Here is a 22,753-nt window from a genome sequence, read left to right on the forward strand (position 1 = left end):
AGTTAGTCTCGAGAGAAGGAGTTGCCACTGAGATTTAAAAAAAAATCTTGAGAAACCAACTAAAGGTGATAAGGATGATTTTCGTAATCAGAGATAGATTCGAGAGTCAATTATGAGTGGAAAAGGTTTTATGCATCCCACAACACCTATTCCATTAAACAATTATTTTAGTTAATTGTACAATTAGTATGGCCTTTAAAAATTATTTTAATTACTATTTTATTATTCACCTCCTAAAATAAAATAAATCTAAAAAGGAAAAATAAAAATTAAATTTAAATATAAAACGAAAGATATTATTTATTTATAAGGTAGACTTGACCTAGGATGAGAGCATAAGGCCTACTACCCTACTAGGGATCAAATCCCATGCAATTCAGAGTTGTAATTTTTTTGTTGGTATTTTATTATTTTTTTGAAGAGAAATTAATTGAAAAATAACTTACTATTTGCAGATAAAATAATTTTTTAAAATTTTGATGTGTTTCAACTTGCAAAAAAAATTAATTTCAATTATTTTTGAAATTTTTGAAATTTTGAAAAATAAAATGAAAATTTTAAAGATAGGTTAAAATCTTTTTTCTAAGCATTTTTGCAAATTTAACCATTATTGCTGTGAAACCTTATTGACTTATATGGTAATATGATTATTATAAATATCTGCAGAAATTTCAAAATCTCACACCCAAAAGAATCAAATACCTTAATCTATTCAATTTATTAATTACTCCCTCTGTTCAAAAATATAAGGCATTTTTAATCTTTTAAATTGTAATCATTGCCTTTTTTTCAACAGCACTCCTATTGATAATAACTTTATATTTATTGCAGAGTGTTTAATAAAGGTAAATATAAAAAAATAGGATTAGTTTAAAAGTAGGTAACTTTTTTATTGGGAGGTGAGATTCGGTTAAAAAAACCTTATATTTTTAAACGGAGGGAGTATTTATTTGAATATATTTATATTTATTTTAATTTTTAAGCATATATTATATAAAATCTTAGTCATTATACCTATAGAGCCTTACTAACTCATAAGATAGTATGATTATCTTAAATATTTGTAGAGATTTAAAAATCTTACATGATAAAAGAATCAAATACCTTAATTTATTTACTTGATTAATTATTTAATTGTATATATTTATATTTATTTTAATTTTTAACCATGTATTATATAAAATCTTAATTATTATACTTGCGGAGCCTTATTAATTCACACGATAATATAATTACCCTAAAGGTCTACAAAGATTTAGAAATCTTACATGACCAAAAGATCTAATCATCTAAACATGGTTGTACTTTAAATACATAAATTTAATTAATTAATTTTTTAAAAATATTATTATTTACAAAATTCACTTATTTGTTTACTATATACAAATTAATAATCACAATATCTGTGAAGATTTATTATCCCACACGTGAAGCAATTAATTCAAGTATGTGAGGAGATCCTTTAACTCTCACTTGATACTGTTAAATATTTTATTGATTTTAAAATCTAAAAAGACATAAAAATTAATTTGAATGATTATGCTGTTGAAACCCATATTTAATATATACAAAATTGATCTCCACAACTGTGTAATCTTATAGATTTACATGTTATGAGATCATTTTAAATGCCTATGAAAATTCTTACAATCTCACACGGCATATAAATAACAAGCAAATATATCCTCTCTTATTTTTATTGGATTTCAATTATAAAATTCAAACTTCCTCAAAAATGGAACTCCCCTTCCAATAACATAATGAACACACAATAAATGAAGAAAGGTAGAGAGGCGTGTAGAAATATTACAAATAAATAAAAGGCCTTTATTGGCATAAGGATCAAAGGCATGCCACTACCTATCTATATGCCTTTTCATGCTAAAAACATAGTTTAAATCCAATTCAAAAACCTAGCCTAACAATCACATCAATTCTTTCATTGTTTGAGGTAAAATTATAATAGGAATAGGCCTAAAATCAGATCAAGCTAGTTAGGACAGCAAGCAAAAATTTTATTTGTAGTTTCCTACTCCTTCTCCTCCTTCTTCTTTTTAAAATAACAATCACATCATTTTTTTTTGTCAAAAACATCACAAGATCATGCTAAAAACCAAATCAAATTTTCATTTGGAGTCTTCTCCCTTTTACTTTAAAGAAAGGAAGTGTCATGAACATGTAAAAGCTAGATAAAATGATTAAGTTTAATGACTCCATTTAAGTTATATTAGTGCATGGCCCAAAGCATGAGAGTTTAGAATAACTAAATTGGCTTAACCATGATTACATTATCACTCTATTAACCCATTGCACTCCAATCTTGACATCAACAAGAAGGCATGAGACTATATGTTTATCGCTGGGGGGAATGCAATGAAACTAAATATGCAGATAACAAATTCAAGCAAGCATAGTTCTATCATCAAAGTCAAGACAAAACTTTCATGCTCATAGTAGTGGGGATTTCCTCTCGTAAGAAATCAAGGGCACATGAAAATCTTAAGTTATTCTCAATTATTTCAAAGATCAAAATCTCATAGTTAAGAAACCACTTACAAGCACATAGCATGGGGGAAGAATTCACTCTATGACCAGGACCCCTATAATAGCGTAGATAAGATAATTAGAGTATGCATAACCAATGAAACATTTACTGTTTTTGAATATCACTAATTGCAGCAAGCAAAGACCTCAATCTCTACTCTTCTTATCTGAGCATACCTTAGATCTTCTCAGATGCTCACCTTCAATTCTCAATCATTTATCTCCGGCTCTCTCAAGTTTATGTCGTTCTCTTTAAACTTTGTTGCCCTCTCCAAACTTGGACTCCTCTCCAAAAATCTCTTTGAATTTTTCTTGCATTCTCACCACTCAAAACCCCCTTCCATGTTGCTCCATCGTCCTTATATAGGATGCAGAGGGGGTAGATTTTGAGAAGAAATGATAACTCATCACCTTTTATTGCTCTAATCCTATATGCATTTGTTTTAGCATTTTGTTTACTCTATTTTATTATTTTTTTAATATTAAATTTTAAAAACTAGATTAAAAGAAGAAATCTGTTTTCAAATCAAGAATATATATATATATATAAAGGGAAACAATAAGACTAAAAAGAACTTAAAAATATTTAATTTTTAATAGTTGATTCACTTATTTTTTTATTATTGAGATAATTTGGAGGTGGAGATTTTAAAAGATTTAAGCATGATTTCTCCTCCATTTTCAAAATGAATTTTGAAGACTTTGTTTTTTGGAAAATAAAAGGGATTAAATTTCCATTTTTATATTTATTATTTTTTTAATATAATTCTTAAAAAGAATTAATATCTCTTTTTTGTATAATTCATCATTTTTTTGAAAATTAACTCTTTAAAAAAGAATTAAATTTCATTTTTTATTTGAATCTTTTGTTTAATTTAAAAGATGAAAACAAATATATTTAAAAATAAGAGTTATTAAAGGACAAAACACATATTTTTTTTATTTTTCTTTATTTCTATTTAATATACGGGCAAAAATACAGTGTTCACAATTTTGAATATTACCACCAATACTAATGCCTCTCTATTGGTACTAAGTCTCTCTAACCATATTATTCATTCAATTCTAGCACTATTTCTTCCTTGAGCTAGTGTGATTTTTCTAGTACTATTTTCGCTCTACCCATATTGACTTAACATTATTGTTCTTGTCAATATCGATAATAGTATCTTTTATACTAATATGAAGAACGATGCTCTGCTTTACATTCTTTTCTCTGTTAGCTTCAAATCTTTGTTTGTCTCATTCCTTTTCACTTTTATGGGTTGTGTTAACCTTTTTATTCATCTAGAAAGTCTTTTAAACACAACTTTGAATAGAATCAAACACTAATCAATTCTTAATCTTCCCTTACTACCTGTGTTACATTTGGCTCTACTAGTACTCATCTACCTACTTTTATTAGAGCATTAAATGCATATAACCTTTATTTTCTTATTTGTCATGAGCATAAAACTCTGTCAAAAAACAATGTGCTATCACCATACTTTAGAAGAAGGTCAAAAGAAAAGAGGAAGATGAGTTTGACAAATTATTTATCAACTTTAAATGTAAATAAGCACATTTATAAAGATAAACATAGAAGAGTTATTACATGAACTTGAGCAATCAATTTCTTACTTACCTTTTGTCATCATATTATTGTATTTTCATTTCATTGATTGTAAATCTATTCTTAGAGAGAGTAATTTCTAATAGTTGTTCACTTTGTAAACATACTTTGTTTGCCCTTGTTTTACCTACCTTGAAACAAAGGACTTGAGCTTGAGGAGCTTATCGAGCTTAAGTGATCAAGCTTAAGTGAGATATATCATTACATTTGTAAGGGAAAGTGATACAAATGAGATCTGGGATTGTATTAAAGCAACCAAGAGCCTAGATTAATTTTGGTGGCATAGTAGATCTTGAGAACTTAATGTAGGCTCAAGTGGTTGGAGTCAAACTAGGATAATTTCTTATGCATGCTTCTCTTCCTTACTCTTAGATAAATTGGTGATATCATTTCTTCTCTTATCTCATTTTAATTTAGTACTATTTGCTAAAATTTTTATTTTCCCAATTCACTCCCTTCTTAAGCATTTACACTAGAGTCTTCTTCCTCTTCTCAACATCCTAATTGAGCATGTTGAGCTTCTTCCCTTCATATTTAGTAAGGATGCTAAATAATGTAGCAATTGAGCTCATTGAAGCTCCTCTGGCTTCCTTCATGGAAATGATTTTTGGCTACCATTCTACAAGTAGTACTCTCATCAGCTTTCTAACTTGCTTCTTTCAAGAATAGTTACTGTAAAAGGTAGCAAGTTCATTCATTAAGTACATCTCACTTACATCTCGTAAATGCTTTCATAAGTTTTGATATTGAATAGCTCATACTCTTCAATTAGTATGCTCAGCTTGTTTTCCTTAACATCATCAATGCCTTCATAGGCAATCTTTAAAGCTTCCCACATCTTTTTGGCATTTTCAAGATTGTACACTTTGAAATATTTGTGTTGGCTTAATGCACTTGCCATGATCAACTTTGCCTTGGAGTTGAGTAATAGCAACTTCTCTTCTTTCTCATCTAGCTCATCTCTGTGTTTGGGAACTAGCTTTCCATCTATCTCTTTTATGGGAATGTATGAACCATTTTTAATAATACTTCATAAATCTAAATCGGATGCCTTAAAGAATAATCTCATTTTGTTTTTTTAGAATGTATAGTTTTTACCATTAAATCTTAGAGGCTTGTTAATTTTGGTACTCTTTGGAAGAATACTATTACCAAAGCTAGCCACTTGGATTCTTGATTGTTAAGTCTAAATGCAGAAACCGAGCTCTGATACTAGATTTTGAGTAAGCTGGCACCTAGGGAAGGGGTGAATTGAGTGCCATCTTACCCAATAACATAAATCTTTAATTTGCCCTTTTCATTTGTTTCTTTTCCTTGTTTTCATGTTTGGTTACTTATTTACAATCTTCCTTTAGAATTTTTATTTCAAATATATTGCTTTGCTTATAGGTAATCAATTAGATCCTTTTGTTTAATTCAATCTTTTGATTTTATTAACTTTTCTTCCAATTTGATTTTCAAATCTTCACGCAAATCTTTTAAAGTTTCTATCCTGCTTGAACATGTCAGTTATTTATTTTTATCATTTTTTCATGTGGGCTATTCCTCTCACTATTGCATGAATTTAGTTTCTTAGCAGTTGAATGGCAGTGCTGTTCATGTGCAATTCTATAGCAATTTTAAGTCAATGGTGGTGTCTTTTAATAGTCTAAAATACTTTATACATGGCATTAAAGGAGTTCTCTTGAAGCCCAGCTCAGTAACTTCTTTAGACTCAGGCCATACTTCAAATTCGACTAAATATTCCCCTTTGATTCGTGGCGCTTTGCATGCTCCTTCTGCGTTGATCTCTTCTACATATACCACGTCTGCAAGGAAGTTTTTCACCATTTCTCTTGAGAGTAATTTAACATACCACACTACTAAGAAACTTAAATTTACAAATCTTGCCTCTAATGCTTCTTTAATGTGTGATTTGCAAGTCAACGTTGTTGGGTTTTTTTACTTTGATCATGGTCTCAAGTTTAACTGTTTGTTGAGGCATTGTGCTTCGAGTTTTGGCATTGCCTTATTTTCACTTTGGTTGTACAGTCTATTCTCTTCTCATCTCACTAGCAAGTTGAAAAAAGCTCTTGTATTGCCCTCCTAACACATAGCATAGGTTTTTTAAGGTTTCCATCAAAAAACCTCAACAACTTTAGACCTCTTAAGTTTTCTTGTAGCCACTTAGAGATCCACATTGCAAAGCTACTTTTTAGCTTCCAGTTGCCTTATGTTTCTTTAATTTTGACAGTGTCAGCATGAGTAAAATCATCTTCATACTTGCAGATATAGCTCTTTCTCAATGATGGCTTTAGATGTTAAAGCCTTAGCTCTCAAAATTCTACAAGAGAATATATAATGATTAGATACTTTGTTATCGTCTCATCTACATACTCTTCATGCTACATACCGTCTTCAAAAGCCAATTCTAACATGCTTTCTTATGAGTACTTTTGATCTTCATCTGTATGCTAAGATATGTTAGGGCTGTTTGTGTCTAGACTATACAGCCTGTATCCTTGTTTCTTTTTATTTATTGTATATTTGTGTGTTATGTCTAGTTTGGACCCTTTGAATTTTTTTTCCTAGGGGCCTATTGGTTTGTAAAGGTCAATAATATTTGGCTTCATTTTTTTTTTAAATCATGAATCTTTAAGAGAATTCATTAAGCCACATGTACATGTTCAAATTATTCAAAACAATGATTACTTTAAACTTTTACAAATCAAGATTCGAGAGCTTTATACTTTGATTTTAGATGCATGTATAGATGTATAGATTCTCTTTTTAAAAAATGACAATAACATCCTTTTGAATTATATAAGTGACAATTTAATTTATCAAAATATTACAATTTTACTAAAGTCCTTACGAATTTTTATGACAATAAATTGTGAATTGAAAAGATTATTTTACCTTTATGGACAAGTTATAAATTTTTGTTTAATTTTTGTGATTCTTTAAATAAAAGTTATTATTTTTTAAATAAAAATTATGATTTAGGCTTATTATTTTAAAAACTTATTTTTTAATAACAAAAATTACAATTGATAAGTTATTATTTTTGTTCAACTCTTGCGATTTACAGAATAAAAATTATTATTTTTTAAGCAAAAGTTATAATTATGGAGGCTTGTTTTTCAATAACAAAAATTACACTTGATAAGTTGTGATTCTTGTTTAACTTTTGTAATTTACAGAATAAAAATTGTTATTTCTTAAATAAAAGTTGTAATTGAAATTTGTTATTTTCAATAAAAATAAAATAATCTTTTCATTTAAAATTTATTGACATAGAAGTCTTCAGGGACTTAAGTGAAATTATAATATTTTAAGAAATTATATTATTATTTATATAATTCAGGAAGATTTTATTGTCACTTTCCCTTTTCTTTTTGGATCAAAAATATTTCTCGCATTTTTAAGTGTGAGTTATTCTTATTTTACAGAATTAGCATGTATTAATATCTCACCATTACTTCCGATGAATTCCCTTCCTTGTCAAACATTATAAATTATTTTTAACTAGCTTCCACCCTAAAAACCATTTATCATTATTAAAAATTACTTGCCCTTATTTAATAACATAATTTAATTGTAAATGAATATAAAAATATTATTAAAATCAAATATTTATTAAGAATATTTTTTTAAAAAATATTATTAATTACTCTTAAAAAAATACTAAAATATCTTATATTTTTTAAATATAATATCTTTTTAAAAAAAATCCTTTAGTCCTACTTGTAGGGTAGGAAAAAGGTATTTGTTTTGGTTATATTTATAGGGTATCTCAATAATTATTATATCTATGCTTATCATTTTATTCCTATTATATATTTAATAAGGATAAATTTAAAAACTTATTGAATTTTTAGACAATATTAATAAGGTTTAAAATTTTACTTAATTCCAATAAAAATTTAAATTAGGCTAAAGTATATTTTAATTCTTTAACTTTATATAAAGTTTTAATTTAGTATGTTAACTTAAAAAAGTATCTTTTTAATCCTAACATTGTTAGTTTTAAATGATTATTTTTGTGTATCAATCATTGTTATTTTAGAAAAATTAAACTAAATATGTTAATATTTGAGAATGTTTTATCAAAATTTAAAAGTTTAATGTATAAATTTTTTGTGATAAAATCAACAATGTTAAGGTTAAGAGACTAAAAAAATATTTTATAAAATTAAGGGATTAAAATAAAATTTCATATAAAATTAAAGGACTAAATATATAATTTAGTCTTTAAAGTAATAGAAGATGGGGAATATCTTATAATTTTTTTTACTAACGAATATCTTATAATTTTAAATTTTAAAATATAAAAACATACTCTCTCCATTAAAAAATATAAAGTATTTTTTAAAGAGTTTGATGTTAAAAATATAAGATATTTTTAATCTTTTAAGGTGTAATTATTACTTTTTTAAAAAAATGCTCGTATTGAATAGACCGCTTTATATTTTTTTAGAGTGTAAATATGGATAAATATAAAAAGATAAGATTAATTTAAAGATAAATAATTATTTTATTAGGATAAAATTTAATTAAAAATACTTTACATATTTTAAGGAAGGAGTAAAGTATTTCTCTTTTGTTTTTGTTTTTTTGAAGTCAGGCAAAAAAAGAAGAAGTAGAAAATGCAATCAACTGATAGAGGTGGGAAATGACTAGGCTTGGCCAATATGAGCTCGGCCCTTATTAGCCAGACCCTTAAACTCAATTTTCTAAAAATTCTATAATTTTTGAAGTTGGCCCTTATTCAAAGGGTTAAGGGCCTGGCCCATAAACTCTTTATTATTTTTTTATTTTTAATTTTTTTTAAAGTTAAAAATTTCAAGTATAACATGTCATATATTTTTAAAATATAAATTATATTATTAAAAAATTAAAAATGAATAATAAAAAATCAAATCCGAAGGCATAAATGTTTATTTTAAAGTTTAAATTTAATTTAAAAAATAAAAATATTTTATTTTTTAAGAATTAAAATAAAAAAAATTAAAAGGACCGTTTGAGTTCAAATCCGTTTTTTCAAAATCCATTAAAATTAGGATTGAGCTTTAAAATTTAATTTTCTTAAAAAATAATATTTTTTAAAATTTAAATTTTTATAAAAATAAATTTAAATGAGTGACTTGTTAAATTTGACTTCCTGGCTATATCAGAAGGTATCGGTCTTAGTTGTAAATTACGAATATAAATTAGAAGATAAGATGATAGCAGTCATAACGGTCTTATACCATCCAGTTAACACACTGCCCTCCGTAGCGCGTGTAAAATGCAACCATTAAAAGCTTTTCCTTCGCCGATATGGTAAGCTAGAAAGTTGCGCATGCATTCCCAAAAATCCCCGGACCCCACGATACCACGCGCTGAAGATGTCGCGTGTTTCAAAAAGAAAAGTCACAGGAAAATGATAAGAGATACATTTCAAACTGGGCCGTAGATTATTGGATCTAAATCAACGGACGCTATTGCTTTCTGTCACTCTGAGTGCGGCCTACTATGATTATATTTAAAAAAAAAAAGACGTATTTGAAGAAAATATTCTCAGCATAGGCGTCTCTGCTTGTCCCACTCTCACGCCCTCCTAGGGTTTCAGAGTCGCCGCGCTTCTTCTAGCATTGAATTTTTCTTCAACTGCTTCATCACTCTTCTCAGTGTTCACTGCTTTATTGGTTAATTATCTGTAAGTCCTCTTGTTATTGTCGTTCTCCAGTATTCGAGTCTGTGTTGGGTGACTTAGGGTTGATGCTTTTTCTGTTATTTACTAACTCGGATGTATGTGATCATAATCTGATTCTTTCTTAAAAATTGATTTTGTCGTAACTAATACTAAGAACAAGTGAAGTGGAGCCTTGCGCGTTTGCTGGGGAAAGGTGTACAACGACAGCGAACCTGAATCCTTACATTTCCGATCTGTTGGGAATTATTTAAGTAGTCTAACAGTGATGAATGTTTATCCCTCAATCACTGCACCGCCGACATGCCGTTCTTGCTTTCTCGGGCTGTGGTTGTTGGGTTCTTTTTTCATTTTATGTACTCTACCCTTTTTTTGGGGCTAACTTCTCTTGGAAGAGTATAACACTTTGATTACTAGGACTTTGATAGTATTTAGGATTGATAGTGCTGTCTTTGGAACGGCTGAATCAGTCTAGTATATTTTATTTTAAAAAAGAATTCTCATTTTTGGAGTGGGGTATGGAAGTTTTTAAGGGCATACCTTATTCTTTTCCAGTTAGTTTTAGGTCAATTTTTTGTTGCGATTACGTTTATATAGATTCCTGTGTTGAACTTTCAAGATCCTTCATACTAATATCTTACTTAGCGGCACCAAAAAAAAAAAAGAATTATAATTTTAATTGATTATAAATAGTATATTAAGTGCATGACTTTGCGCCATTGTCTGCCCCTTGCTATATTCTTTCTACCCTCTTTCTGTGGTCAAGTTCAATTTCCTCTGTGGTGTCTGTCAATTTTGTTGAGTACCTTATTGGTTATGATTTCCAGTTTGTCTTGATTTGCACATGTGATGCTGAGCAGGTGAGGTTCTTTCTCCGTCTCTTCTTTGTGATTAGATTTGTATGCTTCAGGTTCAGATGGCTATGGAGGTTACTCAAATTCTTCTAAATGCACAAGCAGTGGATGGCACTGTACGGAAACAGGCAGAAGAAAACTTGAAACAGTTTCAGGAACAGAATCTTCCAAGTTTTTTGTTTTCTCTTGCTGGTGAATTGGCAAATGATGAGAAGCCTGCAGAGAGTCGAAAGCTTGCAGGTCTAGTTCTTAAGAATGCCCTGGATGCAAAAGAACAACACAGAAAAATAGAATTTGTCCAAAGATGGTTATCATTGGATCCAACAGTCAGAGCCCAGATCAAAGCATTCTTGTTAAAGACCCTTTCCTCCCTTTCTCTGGATGCTCGATCAACGGCAGCACAAGTTATTGCAAAGGTTGCTGGTATTGAGTTGCCACACAAGCAATGGCCTGAACTGATAGGATCTCTCTTATCAAATATTCCTCAACTTCCTGCTCCTACAAGGCAGGCAACTCTCGAGACTCTTGGATACATCTGTGAAGAAGTCTCCCCTGATGTGGTAGATCAGGACCATGTAAATAAGATACTCACAGCTGTTGTTCAGGGCATGAATTCTTCTGAAACTAATAATGATGTCAGGCTTGCTGCAATTCAAGCTTTATACAATGCGTTGGGTTTTGCTCAAGCAAATTTTTCGAATGATATGGAGTGTGACTACATAATGAGAGTTATTTGTGAGGCTACTCTTTCCCCTGAAGTGAGGATTCGACGAGCAGCTTTTGAGTGTTTGGTTGCCATTTCGTCAACATACTATGAAAAGCTGGCTCCTTATATGCAAGATATTTTCAACATTGCTGCCAAGGCTGTGAAAGAAGATGAGGAGCCAGTTGCACTTCAAGCTATTGAGTTCTGGAGTTCAATTTGTGATGAAGAAATAGATATACTAGAAGAATACGGAGGAGATTTTAGTGGTGATTCTGATATTCCTTGCTTTTACTTTATTAAGCAAGCACTTCCAGCTCTTGTCCCCATGTTATTGGAGACACTATTAAAGCAAGAAGAGGATCAAGATCAAGATGAAGGCGCATGGAACATAGCTATGGCTGGTGGCACATGTTTGGGCCTGGTTGCTCGAACAGTCGGTGATGATATTGTGCCTCTGGTTATGCCATTCATTGAAGAGAATATAACAAAACCAGATTGGAGGCAAAGGGAAGCTGCAACGTATGCTTTTGGCTCCATTCTTGAAGGACCATCACCTGATAAACTCGTACCACTTGTAAATGTTGCTTTGAACTTTATGCTCACTGCATTAATGAAGGATCCAAACAATCATGTAAAGGATACTACTGCCTGGACTCTTGGACGAATGTTTGAATTTTTACATGGCTCAGCTCTGGAAACACCAATTATTACTCAGGCTAATTGTCAACAGATTATTACAGTGTTGCTTCAAAGCATGAAAGATGTTCCCAATGTTGCTGAGAAGGCATGTGGCGCTCTTTATTTTCTTGCCCAAGGCTACGAGGATGCTGGATCTTCATCCTCTCCATTGACACCCTTTTTTCAAGATATTGTCCAAGCACTTCTTACTGTTACTCACAGAGAGGATGCTGGAGAGTCACGCCTTCGTACGGCAGCCTATGAAGCCTTAAATGAAGTAGTGAGGTGTTCTACTGATGAAACAACTCCAATGGTGGTACAATTAGTTCCCATTATCATGATGGAGCTTCACCAGACTCTTGAGAATCAGAGCCTTACAGCTGATGAGAGGCAGAATGAGCTACAAGGCCTTCTCTGTGGTTGCTTGCAGGTCACCATACAAAAGTTAGGTTCATCAGAGCCAACAAAATATCATTTCGTGCAGTATGCTGACCAAATGATGGCCCTGTTCCTAAGAGTCTTTGCTTCTCAAAGCGCCACAGCACATGAGGAGGCTATGCTTGCCATTGGAGCTCTGGCTTATGCAACAGGATCAGATTTTGTTAAATACATGCCAGAATTTTACAAGTATCTGGAGATGGGACTACAAAATTTTGAGGACTACCAGGTTTGTGCCATTACAGTAGGCGTCGTTGGTGATGTATGTAGGGCCTTGGAGGATAAGATATTGCCTTATTGTGATGGAATAATGACCCAACTTTTGAAGGACTTGTCAAGTAACCAGCTGCATCGGTCTGTGAAGCCTCCTATATTTTCTTGCTTCGGAGACATTGCTTTGGCAATTGGTGAAAACTTTGAAAAGTACTTGTTATATGCCATGCCCATGCTTCAGAGTGCTGCTGAACTATCTGCTCACACATCAGGTGCTGATGATGATATGATAGAGTACACAAATTCCTTGAGAAATGGAATCTTGGAGGCATACTCAGGGATCTTCCAAGGGTTTAAGGGTTCCCCAAAGACTCAACTCTTGATGCCCTATGCTCCTTATATACTGCAGTTTTTGGATAGTTTGTACATGGAGAAGGACATGTAAGTAAATTTTTATATTTGCTATTCTTTCGTTTAAATTTCTAAATTTTGATCTATTGCCTTTTTTCTGTCCAGGGATGATGTTGTGACAAAGACAGCAATTGGTGTCCTTGGAGATTTAGCTGATACATTGGGTAGTAATGCGGGACCCTTGATCCAGCAATCTGTGTCCAGCAAAGACTTTCTCAAAGAGTGCTTGTCATCTGATGATCATTTGGTTAAGGAATCTGCTGAATGGGCCAAGTTGTCTATCAGTCGAGCCATATCATTTTGAGGCAATTGCTATTTCATGGGTCATTGTTCTTGCATGCATCTGCGTGTTGAGTGAGTCACAATTGCATACCATGAGTCGGGTCATCACCATTTTTGGGCTCAAGTGCTTGAGTACAGCTGTCTGCGTTTCTTGTCAGCAATATGAAGTCTTCTTTTTCCATTTCATTTTTTATTTATTTGTTCTGCATTGCTATGGAGGATGGTGGGTGGTGATTAGATTTTCTGCTAACTTGGCAGAAAATGTGGAGTTTTTGTTGCAGGAGGAAAAATGAAGTTAAGGGTGAGGATGGAGAAAAAATGATTTTCCCATGAAACAAATGCCAATGCTGTCTCTGTTGGCTTCGCTTGATTATATTTCTTCATATGAGGTGGCGGTGTACTGTCTGATATTTGGTGGGTTGTAAAGCCTTAACGGGAGGGATCCAGTCTGTCCTTGTCTTTTTGTTATTTGTCCTCTATTATTTGGTTGTAGAGTGGAAAACAGTTGTCTTAGTCAATGTCTTGGAATAGGTAATGAAACATATCTGCGGTCTAGTGAAATTAGTCAATCATTCTTCATCCATTATTCTGTATTGAGTCCCCCTCCCCCCCCAAAAAAAAAACAGAGAAAAAAAAAGGAGAAAAACTTCATGAATCTGTTCGTCTTGAGCTTCTACGAATAACCTGTCATGAAGTGAATCATCATATTTTCTTTTGATACGAATCCCATGCTTAGCATGGGTGTTTCAGGAGGAATACATAATGCTAATAAAGTCTCTTGTGGTTGTGCATAGCAAAGTAATTATTATATTTGGTTGTTCATATTTCACGGTAAGGTTCTGATTTACTTTTTATTGTGTATAGCAAAGTAATTGTAGAAAAATGGTGGATGGGATAATTAATTTTATGGCTGTTAATATTTTTATCAGATGTTGTGCCACGATGATATGTGCGTGTATCCTGATCAGGAAAAATATTTGGTTGGTTTTGTCTCTGATTGCATGATGAGATTAATTAAGATCTTGCAATAGCATATTGTGACAACCTGACAGGCCTGCAAGAAGAAATATTGTATAAATTTCCCATGGATGAGAATGCTGTTGCGTTGTCCTGTTCAAGCGCATGCAGATTTCTAGAGTGGCTTCAAGACGATTCTTTTATCTTGGCGTTTACCATAGCAGTAAGGCTCTATGAAATCCTTAACAATGGAAATTTTCTAGGAAGTTGACAGTTGATGACTCTTGGAGATTAGACTGATCGAAAGAATTTAATTGAACTAGTTACTCTTTCATCTGCTTGACGGGTTAAAAAGAGAATATCCATTGTTGATGTTAAGTAGCCCAATGCTCCAGTAGAAGTACACTTGTATTTTTATGTATGATGATGCAATTACAAGTATTTGCTGGAAACTTGAGAATTTACCATGTGATGTTAAAGTTGTAGCAAAGATTGCAATAAACTATTGTAGGGTATTATAGGGTACAGGTACGAGCTAAACAGTAAATACTACATTGAGTGAAAGGAAATCGATCGTAATATAATGGCTTTAGGTCCTTTGTGTGCTAACGTGTTCCATTATATACATATCTGTCTGGGTAGTTTTTTCTGTTTGTATTTTTGTTGTGGCCAGATTCCGGCAAAGCATGCAATTACCTCCTGTTTTTACTAGATGTTTAAGACATTTTTTTATAGATTTTAAAAGTTATATGGATTTATTAGCTGAAGAACATCCTAGGATTCCAATTATTTTCTGATCATTTTATATTTTTTTTAAAAGTCATAAAATTTGATTCAAGTCAGGAGACTTGTACTAAAATTTAAAAGTAAAAGGAAAATCATTTGCAAATCAATGAGAGGAAAAGCAGTTATGTATAATAATAATAATAATGAAAAATGATGATGATGATGATCCCTTCAGTTATTTTTAATCACTTCATTGAAACTAGGAAATTTAGTTATAATTTTATTTTTCAAAGGGTGCTAGGTGTTTTATATTATAGGGTGGTGTAAAATAAATAATTAATTGTGAAAAACATAGCATTATAAACTTTCATTCATTTATGAGTAACAGGCATTTATCCACATCTTTGTATATGATAATGAATGTTGAGCTTTAATGAAATAGCAAGAGCATCAAAGTATAGTAGCAGGGATGAGAGAATTGAGATGGATGTGTGGACATAAAGACAACATTCAAAATGAGGGCATACGAGAAAAAATAGGTATCACACCTATTGAAAGAAAAATAATAAAAAATTATTTGAGATAATTTGAACATGTAGAAATAAGACCATGGTAGGCACTTAAAAAAAAAGTGGAATCGATAATTTTGAGTCATGTTAATAGGGATAAAAGAAGGTTAAAGAGAATACTTTTAAAATTATTGATCATGGCTTTTTAATTGACAATATTTCTAAAAGCTTGATATATGATAGAGCATACTAGTATCGTATAATTCATGTAGCCGATCTCATTTAGTAGGATAGTTGTTGTTGTTGCTGCTGCTGCTTTGTTACTAGTAGAAGTAATCCAACACACTTATCACTAGCATGATATAAATATTTTAACATATATATTTATATTTAATTTTTAACATGCATAACAATATGTGTGTGTGTGTGTATAAAGTTTTACTCATCGATTTTTCATGTATAAAAATCATTAGTTATTATATTTATGATAAATATTTTAGCAATTTTTTTTTCAATATGAATTATCATTAATTTGGTGAAAATTTTATCATCTCTATAAGTATTCAATGATTTAAATACATGATTAAAATCTAAATTTTTATTCAATGTAATTAGCTATATTACTTTCTTATTGAGTTTAATATATAATTTTTTTAATTAATAATTTTAGTAAACAAATATATCAACACATTAATAATGCTCAATTGTCATAAAATCTTTATGTCAATGAGATCAAATTATATTAGAGTAAAAACCATTCATAATATAAATTTTAATAGCTTGATTATTTAAAAAAAATAATTTTTTTAGAAGAACATTTTTATCAAATCTCTTAATTTATGAATAAGATTTTATGATAAATATCGAACACATAAAATTTAATATATCTTGAAATTTTTATTATAATGCTTAACAAAATTTGTTAATAATAATTTTCACAATTTCTTTTATTAAATATAAAATAAAAAAATAAAATAATATTAATATTTTAAAATCATGTATAGCATTATCTTATTGAAAATGAGTAAATTTTATGATAATCATATTTTCAAGTTATTAAAATATTTACTCTATAAAAAAGAATATATATACAATTAAAATAAAAATTTAATTTAGTGTTTTATAACTTTTATAATTTATCAAACTAAGTAAGTCAAAAATATACAACGTTTACATTTTATTAAAAAAATTAAAAAAATTAGGGGGGCCGGTCACCCTTGTTGACGGTGGACGGTGCTTCTGATAAGGATGGCAGGTTCGTCATTAACGCCTTGCTTTGCTGCAAAGACATGTTCAATTTCTCGTCGAATCTCATTCTTCCTTGCTGCAGCACCTTACTGATGACAATGGACTCAAATTCTGAATTCGGCATTAAACAGCTTTCACTCTGAATCATCCTCTATAGATGATCTTTTCTCCAACGGTGTCATCCTTCCAATCCAAATTCAAAGCCAATCCTCACAAAGAGAACACACCCTTTGTGGTGAACCTCCTTGCACTAGCTAGACTCCCTCATCGTCCCCTGTTGAGAAAACCAAGAAACAGAGCATTGGAGAATCTCATTCCAGATCTTTTTGGAGAAGCTTGTAATTGAGTTTCTCGTACATGAGCTCGAGAAACATTCCTTATACTGACTATAGGTAGAACTTGGAAGAAGGAGGAGAGAGAAATGAAAGGCACTACTAATGAAAGAAGGGATGAGTGGAAGAAAATAGATTGTGGAACAGGACGAGAAATTCTGGAGGGAAAGAGGGGAGAGAGAAGGGAAGAGGGGATCAGGAAGAGATTGAGAGGGATGAGTATATGATTGAGAGGGATTGTGAGAGGAGAGGTAGAGGATGGAGAAGCAAATTGGAGGGCTATGTTGGTGTGTGCCATGTAAGGACAGTGATGCTGGTGCGCCATGTTAATGGAGGAGGAAAGGGAAATGAAAGCCTTTCTCTCTCCCAGCTATTTCAACTTCTCCCATGAATAAACGGATGTAAGGAGTACATCGATGGTAGGCTATAATTGCCATATTTTCATAGTTTTGATTTATCTTGCAGCACCATATTTTATAAAATATTTAATACCTTTTAAAAAATAATTTATAATTAAATTTACATTTTTACCTTGAAAACCGTAAAATTTTTGTTTTTCAATTATTTTTATTAATGTATTATTTTTAAAAATACTTTTTATTTTAAAATTTTTTTAAATTATATAAATAATAATTTAATTTTTTAAAATGTTATAGTTTTATTAAAATTTTTAAGAATTTTTATATTATTAAATTTAAAATTAAAAAAATTATTTTATTTTTATTAATAAGTTTTACTTTTTATTTAATTTGTGTAATTTTTTAAATAAAAATTATTATTTTTTAAATAAATGTTATTGTGATTTGTTATTTTAAAAATTTATTTTTTAATAATAAAAATTATACTTTATAAATTATAATTTTTTATTTTTAAATAAATAAAAATTGTGATTGATGATCGTTATTTTTAATAAAAATAAAATAATTTTTTATTTTAAAATTTATTAATATAAGCATGTAAAAGTGTAATTCGTGAGATAACAATGAAGATGATTTTTTTATTATTATTTTAAACTTTTAAAAGAATTTAATTATTTAACTTAGAAAAATAATTTCATTTAAGAACGAATGAAGTGCAGTGAAAATTTAGAATCTAACGCTTCTTGAATGCTATAAATTATCTATGGTGATCCGTGATTAATATCTTCCCAAATAATTTCCCCACTCCAGGGCGAGTATATAATAAAAATAAAAGAGATGTTGGTGGGACTGACATTAACTATCAGTGCCCCCACGCTGAGAATGGGTTCAGATTACAGAGAAGATTGAAGAAAGATGAGAGGAAAAATCCTCTCTGCGCTTTGAATCACAAAGCAAATTATGATGCGAGAGGCACTTGTTTACTTATAACTCCAAAATCAGCTATTCAACTCCACTTTCCTCTTTCTGCTATGGCCAAGCCTCACAGAGAGAGGCCACCTTCCTCTTCCTCTTCCTCTTCCTCTTCGGGACGCACCAACCTCGCCTCGTGTCTCGTCGCCACCGTCTTCTTGATTTTCCTTCTCATCGTCGTCCTCCTTGTTTACTTCACTGTGTTCAAGCCTCACGACCCCAAAATCTCCATCAGCGCCGTCCACCTTCCCTCCTTCTCCGTCTCTAACGGCTCCGTCAGTTTCACCTTCTCCCAGAACGCCTTCGTCAAGAATCCCAACAGAGCCCTCTTCACCCACTACGATAGCTCGCTTCAGCTTCTCTACTCCGGCAACCAGGTCGGCTTCATGTTCATCCCCGCCGGCCACATCGACGCCGGCCGTACCAAACGCATGGCCGCCACTTTCTCCGTTCAATCTTTCCCATTATCCACCCCCTCCGCCGATGGGTTCAATGAAGTAAAGGTCGGATCCACCATGGAAATCGAGTCCAGGATGGAGATGGCGGGTCGGGTCAAGGTTTTGTACTTATTCAGCCATCGCGTGGAGGCCAAGGCTGGATGCAGAGTTGCCATTGGCGTGAGCGATGGCTCTGTTTTAGGTCTCCACTGCTAATTCTTTCTCCTTCTTGTTTGATTTGCCTTTAATCTAATCAATGCAAAACTGTAGTTATTAATTGCTAGTCATTGGACTTAACCGTGTCATTTTTCTTTTTGTTTTTGCGACTTGAGCTATGATTGTATACTGAGTTGGGCATGGAATTGTAAAAATGGATTTTGATTGTCCTCTTGAATGTTAGGTTTTGTAATTCTGGTTCAACACTTGATCATGTTCTTTACTTGTTTGGTTGTAAGGAGAAGGAAGGCTTTAGGGAAAAGAAAAAAGGGTTTTGTGGGGTGTGGTGGGAACGAGGGAGCTTTTGCCTTCTTTTCCATTGATGAGCTTAATTGGGAAGTAAGCAAACCTGGATGCCATGCTTCATAATGCAATTGACTGATAGCATATTGGAATAGGAAGTAACTGATTACTTGGCTGCCTCAAACAAAGATCAATCGGACAATGATAATTTGAAGGGTTACCGGGCAATTATACTTTTATTAGTGTTTGGTATACCTTACAATTCATTTTTGGTGCATAGTTTTTAAATAATTTTTAAAAATGATATAATATGGTCCTTGTTCATGGTTATTTTGAGCAGAGAATTATAGGAAAAAAATTTTAAAAATATAAAAAAGATTCAAAATTAAAAATAAATTAATATTGTATCATTTTTTGTATTTGTTTGATCAACTAATAGTTGGTAATGGTTGGTAAGAGTAATAGTGTATCGTTTTTTAAAGTTAAAGATGAATAAATTTAAGATTTGGTGGAGTAAATTTATCCTTTAGTCCTAATTTGAGTAGCAAAGTAGTAATTTGATATTGGGAGAATAACAGGAAAGTTTTAAAAGGATTAATTAATTTAAGTTAAATAAATTTTAAAAATTTATAATTTAATCTCTTAATTTTATTATTTATATTTTAAATTTTAATATAAAAATTAAAATTAATCATGTTAAAATTTAAAAATTAAATTATAAATTTATTTAAAATGTAATTATAAAATTTAATAATTGAATTGTAAATTTATAAAGTTTAACATTTAATTTAAATTAATTAATTTTTTTAAAATCTCTTTCTCATTCTCCCATTTGACATTATTATAATTGTGCTGGAAAGAAGAGGAGGAAAAAGATAGGGAAAGATTAGTAACAAAGAAAAGAAAGAAAGACAGGGAAAGAGCCAAAGAGCGGGCGCGCTAAAGGTATACCAACTATCTCAGTGATTTGTCTCATTGAGCAGGTCTAATAAAATCAAAATGGAAAACTGCCACTGAAAGGACTTCTAAAGAAAAATAATTTATTAATTGATTTATTTATAAATTCATTATGAATTACGTGGTTACTTATTGTGTCGCCACGTCTTCAAAGGTGGCGGACTTGTCATTCTACTGTATACCTGTCAAACCGACAGTCATTGCGGCCTTTTGGCCTTTTCTTCCATTTATGAATGAATTATCCTCTTTTAAAATGATCCTTTCTTAACCCACAAGGTATGGCCGTATGATGGCTGCTCCCATTATGAGAAAATTAATTTGATTGCTATCAATAGCTGAAACCCTTTTTTTCTTCATGGTGTTGGCAATACTATCCTCCTGCTTTTATTTGTTTCTTCAATTAAGATACAAGTCTATTTTCAAAATTTTTATACCAATGCAATCAGTGTCATTAAATTTTATATATATATATATATATATAGGTTAAAATATATAAAATCCCTTTAAATTTTAAGATAATTGCATATAACTTTCATCACTTTTAACATTTTGAACTTAACCTCCCTAAACTTTAATTTTGCTTTCAAAACCTCTTATTGTTAATTATGTTATTTTTTTATGAGGGTTAAAATGTCATTCAATTAAAAAATATTATTAAACAAAAATATTATATTATATAACTATTTATAATAAATTTTTATATTTTTTGAATAGTTGAGGCATTGATAACAAAAAAAAATATTATTATCACTATAGAAGATTTTAAATATTTATGTTTATATTAGTTTTATCCATATTTTTTTGTTAATTTTATTTTTTTTAAAGATAAATTTTTATTTATATTTTCATGTTAGATTAATGTGATACACATGGCTGAAATATTTAAAATTTTAAATATTACCTTGTTAGATTAATTTATTCTTTAATACTAGAAAACTATGCACTATTGATAACAAAAAAAAATAGCTAAAGCTAACACAAAAGTAAATATTTAAAATTTTATATGGTGATAATAATATTTGTTTTGGCTATATCAATGCCTCAACTATTCAAAATTTAGAAAAAAATTAATTAGCCATAGTTCTATAATATAATATTTTATTTAATAATATTTTTTAGTTGAATGACATTTTAACACTCATAAAAAATAACATAATTAACAATAGGGGGTTTTGAAAAATAAAATTAAAAGTTAGGGGAGTCAATTTTAAACTTTTAAAGTTAAAAGATGTTATATATAATTGTTTCAAAGTTTAATAAAGTTTTATGCAATTTAGCCTTTTAAATATGATGTTGCCCTAGTATTTTACAATTTGATATAATGTTGCCTTGTTATCAAAATTTAATTGTATTGACTGTTAATTTTTAATTTTAATTGTTAAATACTTTTCTAGTTGATCACGTGTCAGTTCATGTGTGAAGGTGGAATTTATGAAGTATCAATATTTTAAATTATCTCACATATCTGTATCAGTATTGTATTGTATTTGATACCGATACTTCTTCGATATCTATACATAACGTATTGAAATACTAGTTTTTAATTTTAAAAATTTTTATTTTCAATACGTATTCGATACTTTTAAAGTGCGAATAGGTACTTTAAAGGAAATATTTTAAAACTATTTTTAAGACATTAAATTTTGTTGAGTATTGCGATATTAATCTTTTTTTATTCCTAATACATTTTTGTGATTTGCTTTTAAAATCAAAGATTATATTTTTCTTAAAAAAAATACGTTTTAGATACAATAAAAAGATAAAAATTATACTTTTTAATTAAAAAATGTAGAAATATAATCTTTTGGCATCTAACCATAAGGTGAAAAACTATTAATAGAGATTAAGTGATAGATAATTAGGTATAAATAGAATAAAAATACAAGTAATAATTATGTTTTACTTGATATTAAAATTAAAATTATATTTTTAATGTTTTTTATTATTTATTTATAAATACATATGTGCATATGAAAATATATTGTATCTTATATTTTAAAGTATCAGAATTTTGGATACGTAAGGTATTCAATATATGCATCAATATCTGCACATTATAGGGTGGAACCAATGCCGCTTCTCTTTCTTCTCTCAAAGCCAAATGCTTGACACTGAGAAGCTCTCCTTAATTTCTAGTAATAACCGCAGAGCTTGAACCCACCTCTTTGATTTGTGCTCGAATGGGTACCACATTTAGACAATTAGTCAAACCCACCTCCTCCTTCTCCACCCTAACCTCTTCGTCCTCAACTTTTGTTGTCATTCGCCTTTCTTCACCTCCAAGAAGTCATAAGTTTCACATTGAAAAGTTTTATAAGTGATATGAGATTTACAAATTTAAGGAGCTCTCCTTTCTAATAAATTAATCATTTGAGATGAACTTTT

The 22,753-nt window shown here is 30.3% G+C and overlaps 2 protein-coding genes across 3 annotated transcripts; both read left to right on the forward strand.

The window, feature by feature from the left end:
- The first annotated feature begins 9,703 nt into the window (after positions 1–9,703).
- LOC129311196 (importin subunit beta-1-like) lies at positions 9,704–14,220 on the forward strand. 2 transcript variants are annotated; one of them, XM_054953305.1, is made up of 3 exons: positions 9,704–9,836; positions 10,691–13,160; positions 13,236–14,220. In XM_054953305.1, the coding sequence occupies exons 2-3, from the start codon at positions 10,732–10,734 to the stop codon at positions 13,432–13,434; spliced, it is 2,628 nt and encodes an 875-aa protein (XP_054809280.1). In that variant the 5' UTR covers positions 9,704–9,836; positions 10,691–10,731; the 3' UTR covers positions 13,435–14,220. The 2 variants fall into 2 exon arrangements, with proteins under 2 accessions (XP_054809280.1, XP_054809281.1); XM_054953306.1 differs by having other exon boundaries at positions 10,741–13,160.
- A 4,064-nt stretch (positions 14,221–18,284) lies between these two features.
- Positions 18,285–19,372, forward strand: LOC129311970 (uncharacterized). The gene has a single exon (XM_054954493.1). It carries the CDS (start codon positions 18,575–18,577, stop codon positions 19,166–19,168), a length of 594 nt encoding a protein of 197 aa, XP_054810468.1. The 5' UTR covers positions 18,285–18,574; the 3' UTR covers positions 19,169–19,372.
- Positions 19,373–22,753: the final 3,381 nt, after the last annotated feature.

The sequence above is a fragment of the Prosopis cineraria genome, unplaced genomic scaffold (genome assembly GCF_029017545.1).
Source record: "Prosopis cineraria cultivar Desert tree isolate PC_DT_omini unplaced genomic scaffold, ASM2901754v1 PC5, whole genome shotgun sequence".
Classification (NCBI taxonomy): Eukaryota; Viridiplantae; Streptophyta; class Magnoliopsida; order Fabales; family Fabaceae; genus Prosopis; species Prosopis cineraria.

Bases quoted from the DNA above. Each gene is read 5' to 3' on its own strand.
- LOC129311196 (XM_054953305.1), top strand. From the start codon at position 10,732: ATGCTTCAGGTTCAGATGGCTATGGAGGTTACTCAAATTCTTCTAAAT. The intron at 13,161-13,235 runs GTAAGTAAATTT...TTTTCTGTCCAG, and splicing joins TTGTACATGGAGAAGGACAT to GGATGATGTTGTGACAAAGA.
- LOC129311970 (XM_054954493.1), top strand. From the start codon at position 18,575: ATGGCCAAGCCTCACAGAGAGAGGCCACCTTCCTCTTCCTCTTCCTCT.